This window comes from Oryzias latipes, chromosome 1 (genome assembly GCF_053564925.1).
Source record: "Oryzias latipes strain Hd-rR chromosome 1, Olatipes_Hd-rR_3.1".
Taxonomy (NCBI): Eukaryota; Metazoa; Chordata; class Actinopteri; order Beloniformes; family Adrianichthyidae; genus Oryzias; species Oryzias latipes.
Genome location: NC_136237.1, coordinates 18,540,779 through 18,548,708, shown reverse-complemented (window position 1 = coordinate 18,548,708; position 7,930 = coordinate 18,540,779). Strand labels below are relative to the sequence as shown.

General features: G+C 38.6%; 1 protein-coding gene across 1 annotated transcript in view; it reads right to left on the bottom strand.

The window, feature by feature from the left end:
• Positions 1 to 832: 832 nt before the first annotated feature.
• The window catches only part of LOC101169664 (noelin-2), a 46,308-nt gene continuing 39,210 nt past the window's right edge, over positions 833 to 7,930 (bottom strand). Inside the window, exons 6-8 of the mRNA XM_004065981.5 lie at positions 4,507 to 4,683; positions 3,830 to 4,003; positions 833 to 1,624 (exon numbers count right to left, since the gene is read on the bottom strand). Coding sequence (XP_004066029.1) covers positions 1,304 to 1,624; positions 3,830 to 4,003; positions 4,507 to 4,683 — 672 coding nt within the window. The 3' untranslated portion in view covers positions 833 to 1,303. The remainder of the gene's footprint in view (positions 1,625 to 3,829; positions 4,004 to 4,506; positions 4,684 to 7,930) is intronic.

Here is a 7,930-nt window from a genome sequence, read left to right as displayed (position 1 = left end):
TAGAGCAAATTGGCAAGTTGTAAAAATGAATCACAACGGCCCTGACTACTATGGGTTAAACAACTTCAAGGACAAAAAAAGCAGAATCAAAGGCACAGCAGATTTTAAAAGACTTAGTTAAATAAAAACTTGTAAAAAACAATTGTGAACACCTATCTGGAAGAGCTGCTCCAGCCTCCATAAATCTCACACTACACAGCTATAGAGACATGATTACAGACATTAGTATTAAAAGTGATTCTATAAAAAAATAGATTTGACAGGCAATGACATAGTGTTATACATGCAATTTTACTCCGTTATTATCAAAGTTGACCTGCCATCATCTTGAGCATCAGGAGTCCAGATGCTCAAGAAGTTGGGAATAAAATAAAAGTGCAACATGTCCTTCTAAAGAAAAAAAAATCATGATTATATAGGTAAGACACTTACAGGCTCAAAAAAAGGACAGCAGACACTTCACTCAGGCAGGAAATTACCACTGTGCCAAATTGTCATCAGTACATTTGTGCGAAACATTTTACACTCCAGGACTGAGGTTTAACTAAGAACAGAGCATCAGAAAACAGTGGGATCGTTCTTTTGCTTTTACTGGGTTTCAGTAAAAAAACACCTTCTTCTCTCCCATCCAAACCTTCATGCATAATAGAGTATTTGATCCAGGCTGCATGTCTGATTAGTACAGAGAGGGCTGTCTCTCCCAGCGTGGGTTTGGATGTTCATTTTGTTAAGTTTGATCTCAACTTCCGCTTCATTTATGGAGACGTGCCGAGAGAAGAAAACCTGACATCACTCCTGCACGAACACCAAATATATAAACACACAGGCAAAATTCGACAGTAACGTTTATTGAATGAACAATCATGCTGACTAAACAAGCCCACGATCACGTCACAAACCCATGAAATCTTCAACAAGGCCATTATCACAGCTCAACTTCTAAAGCGAGGTGGAAATCAGTTTACAATCTGACTATTTTTTTCTCCAAAATGTTTTTATCATCCTCTGCTTCAAAAAGTCACTTTGTGACACATAAGATTATTGAAGCAAAGAGCTGAAAGTGACTGACTTCTGCCTTTGGTCCAGAACTCAGGTTGGGTAGTCTGTTTGATGGTCATGTATTTCATCTTGTCAGCTCGCAGTGCACTTGTAGTCTGGAAATCATTCAAATTCAAACAATGATTCAACTAAATTTCTTTTTGACAGCAGATCTCATGATTTATGTGAGTATCCGTTGGTTTGTGTGCATTAAAATATTCAGTTTTCTTTAAAAAATGACAACAATTTTTCTTGTTCTCTGTCACTACCCATCACTGCGGATGACATGAAACAGTGTGACATTGTAGAGCACCTGGTGACCGTTGTTCCAGGTGTACAGGGCTCTCTCCCGGGGGTTGTAGTCCATCATGCTAATATGAGAGTACTGGTTGTGAAAGGGGATGTCAGTGTACTCATAGGTGGAGGTATTGGTGTGGTAGGCAAAGTGAACCTTCGCTCCAGCAAGGTGGGAGTTTGTGACATACAGGGTGCCGCATATCATGAAAGCTTCCCCTGCACTCCGTTTGGGAAACCCCGTGTCCCAGCTCTGGAGGACATCCAGTGAACGAGGGTCCAGACGGCTCACCTAGAGACAGGAGGAGTGGATTAGCATGTCCCTTTTCAAATTTTTCATAGCCATCAAAAAGTGGTGAGTTGCTATGGTGATGTTTCTGCATTTTCACTGAATTGGAGCAGAAACCTTTTGCCTTCACCCACGCTACTTGCTCTGTATTTTCCAGTGTAAAACGTTGGCTCACAGTGAAAAATGTGTATTCCAAACAATAAATGCAATGATGTCTAGTTTTTGTGTCACTTATTTTATATGATTTAGCTTTAATTTGTTAGGTTTTATTTAGTTTCATTAGCTAATGTTCAGCTGTTTTACCAACAACATGAGGTAAGACTAAAAAACGTGTATTCGGCCGTCTTGTATGGAGTGGCGCATCCCTCCTGGTTGAACAAGAGCATGCATTTGTTGCATCAGGTCATAACAGATCAAAGATTAATGCAGACCCTGCACGCAAAACATCAGAGCACAAACAAGCCTGAAGAACAAAGTCTTCATCATACGGCTCACAAGATCGCATGTACCGTCAAATAGAAAGAGTAAAGGATAGAAAGAAAATCCAATTTTCTGGAATAGATGCCAAATGTTGCAGGTGAAAATCCTAATAAAGTGATGGAGCCAAAGGTGAAATGGTCTGTAAAATGAAAAGAACAGTGCGGGATGTGAAAGATGAGCGAACCGAGGCGTGCTGCAGGGTAATGGTCTTCCAAAGTGTTCTGGTCTGAAGATGACACCACTGATCCTCTAAAGGAAACCAACCCAGGCTTCTTTTACCAAATTGGCCCAGAAATTGATCTTTATAAAATAGGAGTTTTTGCCCAACAAGATGTTTTTTTTATCGTATTTTTGTCATCTCTTCTTTTTGCCAAGTGTTTTATGGCAAATAAAAATGCATTAAGGAGTACACCTGAACATTTGTCAAGCAGTTTGTTTTAATCCACTGCTATTTTTTTAATCAAAAAAGCTTTTAAAATGGAGATGTGCTGTCAAAATATTGAAAAAATAATATGATGAAATATTTTCTCCTTGGTAAACTCTTGGCAGGAAGCTCTTCGCAATCTCTGCCAGTTCTTTTCATTTAGAGTAAAAGGAACCAAATAAAGTGTTTTTTTCAAACCGCTTTTTTTTATTAGTGATCCAGCATCCATGCATGGTAGCTACTGTGCCACAGATCGACAGGGGTGTGAAATAAAATCTGTTGAAAGATGTAATTCCTTTAACAGATTATTGAATGGAATTCAATAATGTCCTGGACACAGTGAGAAAGTAATCAACACTTTAAGTAATAAATTACCAGCGCAAGCTGATTTATGATTCTAAACACATTATGATCACTGTCTGGAATGATGATCTAAGAAAACAGGAATGTGGACTTGCCTTATCAAGGTAATCCAGCCAGAGTAAACATAAATCCACTATTTTAACGCTTTAATCACTTGAAAAATAAAGCTATTGCAATTACAAAAATTGTGTCAGAAAACTGACAAAAACACACTGGTCGGATGACTTGAAAGTTCTCATAAAAATCAAAATCAACAAGGTGATAATTGGGGGATGAAATACCTAAAGTCACTGAACTACGGTGACCCTGAAGTACAAATCCCACCCAAAAAATCACTTAATGCAAAAACGTATTACAGAACAAAACAATAATAAAAAAAGTAAAACTATTAATAAAAGAAAAAACAACAATTGAGGAATCAAAACAAAATTCCAGAAACCATAGCACAATTTCAAATAAATGAAATGAAATAAAAATGAAATTTTTCGGAAAACAAAAGTAAAAATGAAAGTGAGATGTAAAACATAGTATGATTTGTCCATCATTTCAACCAAAAATAATTTGGCATAAGGCAGATATCATCATCCAGTCAGTGATGCCCCAAAGTCCCTATCTTTTTACCGGTTTCTTGCTGTGGTTTGTTTTGTAACATTTCATTTCGATTTTTGGGAATTATTTTAGTTTTCCAAAACATATAATTTTAATTTTGTTTTATATTTTGTGTTTCGGTTTCTGGAACTTTGATTTTGCGTTGATGGATTTGTTAGTGTGATATAGACTTCAGGGCCACCGTACCATACAAACGGTGATCTTGTTATGTGGTCTGAAGGCGGTTTTCTTATTTTTTAGAAAAAACAGCTTTATGTGTACTTCTCAAAATATATATTCAAAAAAATAAGGATTCAGATAGGTATGCAAGAACTAATAAAAGGAGGCTGTACCATGATGTTTCCAGCATTTGGGATGGAGGTGTAAACAGCCCAGAGTCCTATCTCATCAACCATGAGGTCGATGTCAGAGGATCCTCCCCAGCTGTAAGGGAAAGTGTTGTTGTATCCGGCACCGCTCAGGCTGCGCTGGAGCAGCACACTGCGAGAGTGAAAACTGTACTGAACCTGCAAGGACAAGTACATAAAGCACACGTGTCTCCGCTGGATCCTTGGATCATCTGGTGTTGCGCCCCCTGTCAGACAGACGTTGATGTCCACTGATGTGATAATGCCAGATTGTGTCTGAATGAGCTTCCTGGCATTTTACACGCTAATTTTTTTAATTACCAAGTTCAGCCCAGAAACAAGACTGTTAACACAAAACACTTCCCACAAGTCCTAACTGCTGGAGGCAGGCCGATAAAGACACACACAGGAGATTAAACATAATCATTTCCTGGTTTTTTGTTGTTGTCTTTTTTTGGGAGGAAAACCAAATTACTTTGTTAAATCCATTGTCTCTTATGAAAGTTGTAACAACTGAAGGAAATAAAAAATGTTGTTTGTCTGGATTTTGAATATAATGCTAAATACTGACATAAACACCTTGATTTGGCAAGTGATTCACCTCTCCTTTGCTTTACTGCCATTTCTGAGAATACCCTCAGAGGATTCATACAGTTACTCACCAGGATGTTGCTCTGGTGCTTGTTGTAATACAGCGAGCCGTTGTAAACCACATGGCCAGTTCCTGCCCAGGGGTGGGGCAACAAATGCTGAACAAAGTTCTGTCCCTTTGTGAAGTCGCCCATGGTTCTGTATTCTAGCACACGTCTGCCTTTGTAATAGCCATCCATGGACCAAACCTAATAGAAAACAAAGAGTGAAGAAAAGGGTTTATGCGTGATCGCAACATTGTTACTCCTCTGCGTTATTTCAAAAGAACAAGTCCTGGTTGCTTCTGCACAACAGCAGCTTTATTAAGTGATTCCAGTATGTACTCAGACTCTGTTACATGTAGCAAAAATAGCATCAACTCAAAGGCAAACAGACGCAGAATTGAAAGTGTCTTTGTAGTTAATGTCTTAGTCTTTACTGTTACAGCTTAAATTTTTGATGACATTTAAACTTGCTTTATTCATGATGTTCAGCTTTCATTTACTCATATAAAACTTAATTAAGGAGCACTTTATTAAAGTCTGTTACAATGCAACTACACTCACCAGGTAGTTTATTAGGTACACCTGTCCAGCTGCTCGTTAACGCAAATTTCTAACCAGCCAATCACATGGCAGCAACTTAATCCCTTTATGCATCTAGACATGGTCAAGATGATCTGCTGCAGTTCAAACCGAGCATCAGAATGGAGAAGAAAGGTGATTGAAGTGACTTTGAATGTGGCAATGTGTTGGTACTGGTCTGGGTATTTCATAAACTACTGGGATTTTCACCTACAACCATCTCTAGGGCTTACAGAGAATGGTCTGAAAAGAGAACATATCCAGTGAGCCACAGCAGCAGAAGACCACACCGGATGACACTCCTGTCAGCTAAGTACAGGAAACTGAGGCCACAATTCACACAGACTCACCAATCCTAACAAGAAAAGATTGGAAAAATGTTGCCCGGTAGGGTCAGAATTTGCCGTCAACATCATGAAAGAATGGATCCATCCTGCCTTCTATGAACGGTTCAGGCTGCTGCTGGTGGTGCAATGGTGTTGGGGGTAATGTTGGGTCTGACCATGTCCATCCCTTTATGACCCCAGTGTACCATCTTCTGATGGTTACTTCCATCAGGATAAGGCACCATGTCATGAAGCTGGAATCATCTCAGACTGGTTTCTTGAACATGACGATGAGTTCACTGGACTCAAATGGCCTCCACAGTCACCAGATCTCAACCCAACAGAGCACCTTTGGGATGTGGTGGAACAAGAGATTGGCAACATGGATGTACAGCTGACAAATCTGCAGCAACTGTGTGATGCTGTCATGTCATATGGACCAAACTATCTGATGAATGTTTCCAGTACCTTGTTGAATCTATACCACCAAGGATCAAGGTAGTTCTAAAGACAGAAGGTGGTCCAACCCGGTACTAGCAAGATGTATCTAATAAAGTGGCTGGCGAGTTTATATCAATAATATAAAATGACTACTTTTCCTCGCTTATAACAAACAAATGCCACATATTTTCTGTGTTGCTCTGAAATATCTAACAAGGCTCCCAGTTTTTCTGATTTTGCTCTTCAGCTTCTTGATGTCAAAGAAATATACTACATATAACGCTTATGTACTTACATTTCTTTGACATCATAAAAAGTGAAATTAAATAGTGACAGCAATAATTATCCTAAGTTTGACCCTCCTTTTCTAATATCACTAAATGCTCTGATCTAAACTTAAATCCAAGGTAATGACAGACAGACAATGTAATCAATCTATGTGCTGAATGAGGAAGGAGAGTGTGGGCAAAGGAGATTAGAGGACAAACAGACAGAGAGACATCATGAGAGTGAAGAGGATAAAGAAACAATGGGGGAATTCCAAATGAGCTTCGACAACACAGAGCATTAATTACCCAGAAAGAGACAGGAGATGAAGAAGAAAGAAGGGACAAAATTGCTAACTGAAAGTTGTTGCAGGGGTACTATCTCTGGAACCGGTAACACATTGGAAGGAGAGCAAAAGAGCACTGGAGAACCCTCTTATTATACCCTCTCCAACTAACAACAGAAAATGTGATTTTTGCCAAAAAAACATTGAAGATATGAGTTCAACAGAACATTCTGGACAATCCCAGATGTTACTGTCTCTTTATGATTGAAGCCTTTCCAATTCCAGCTGTTTGACAGATGGTCAGATAAATGTACCCGATCATTATTATTCTGAAAGCCCACAACATCAGAGTTTGACTCAGATAGATCTTGATTTAAAAAACAGAAACCAACTTTTTTAAATTTTATCTCCAGTATTTTTGGCTTGTTTTTTTATTCTCTCTGAACACTAACGAAGCTTATGTATTGTGTTTCCCTTTTCTGGCGAGTGTTAAAGTAATTGAGCTTCCTTTGTTTTCTGGCAGCTGTAGTCCTTTGCAGCATTAGTTTCACATGAACAAGCTCAAGACTCAAATTTACACTGACTGTTTTTCAAAATGAGCCCTGTTGGTGGAATTTGCTGTGAGGCTCTATTCCTTTTTTCTACTTTGACATAAAAGACAAAATGAAACCAGCTCTTTTTATTACAGCTTTACTGCTAATAATGGACCAGGGCTCCATAAGACCTACAGTAATTTCTCAATTGTGGGACCAAGAAAAATCTAAGGTCACACCAGTGTGCCCAGCTATTCATGGTATGAAAATAAAACTATTTCTAAGATTCTGAAAGTAACACCCTGGTTCAAAAACAGACACACATTAAATCAGTACCATGGATTAGATCAGAGACTGTGAAATGTGCAAGTCCACCATTCCTGTGAGTTTGTGGGCTCCATTTGCAAACGCTATGTTCAGAAAGAGGTAAAAAGCAAAATGATTTTAGCCTCAGATGATGAGTGCAGAATAAAATAATTTCTTTGTTAAGAAATTTCAGGCCTATTCCATATGCAAATTATAAAAATTAGGTCCCATTGAACAGATTTTTACTCTCTTTTTCTTTTAACTTGTCCTGTCCAACTGTTGAGCAGACTGATAGGAGCTGAAGGCTTCTTGTGTTGCACATATTTTACTGTTACAATCGGGGGTTATGGATCTTCTGACATACAAGGTGTATATTTGTATAAACCCCTTTTGTAATTTAGGCTAAACTTTAGTTATATTGATTACATTTGTATCTTTTTATAATTATTTTGTACGACTAGATGGAAAAGAAGAAGAGGAAAGAAGGAGCGATGTTGGAGACAGGGGGTAAGGGTACAGAAGAAAGGGGGACAACGGGAGTTAAAGAAATCTGGAGGATGACAACAGAAGTGGTGGGGGGTACAATCATTAAGCAACAAGATGCTGGAGGATTATCATCATTACTGTCTGGTGTAAATGTTAATCAAAAGGGGCGGGGCCTGTCCACACACAAACTCAAGTGTTACAAACATACCTCTTGGCTCCAAAAACCT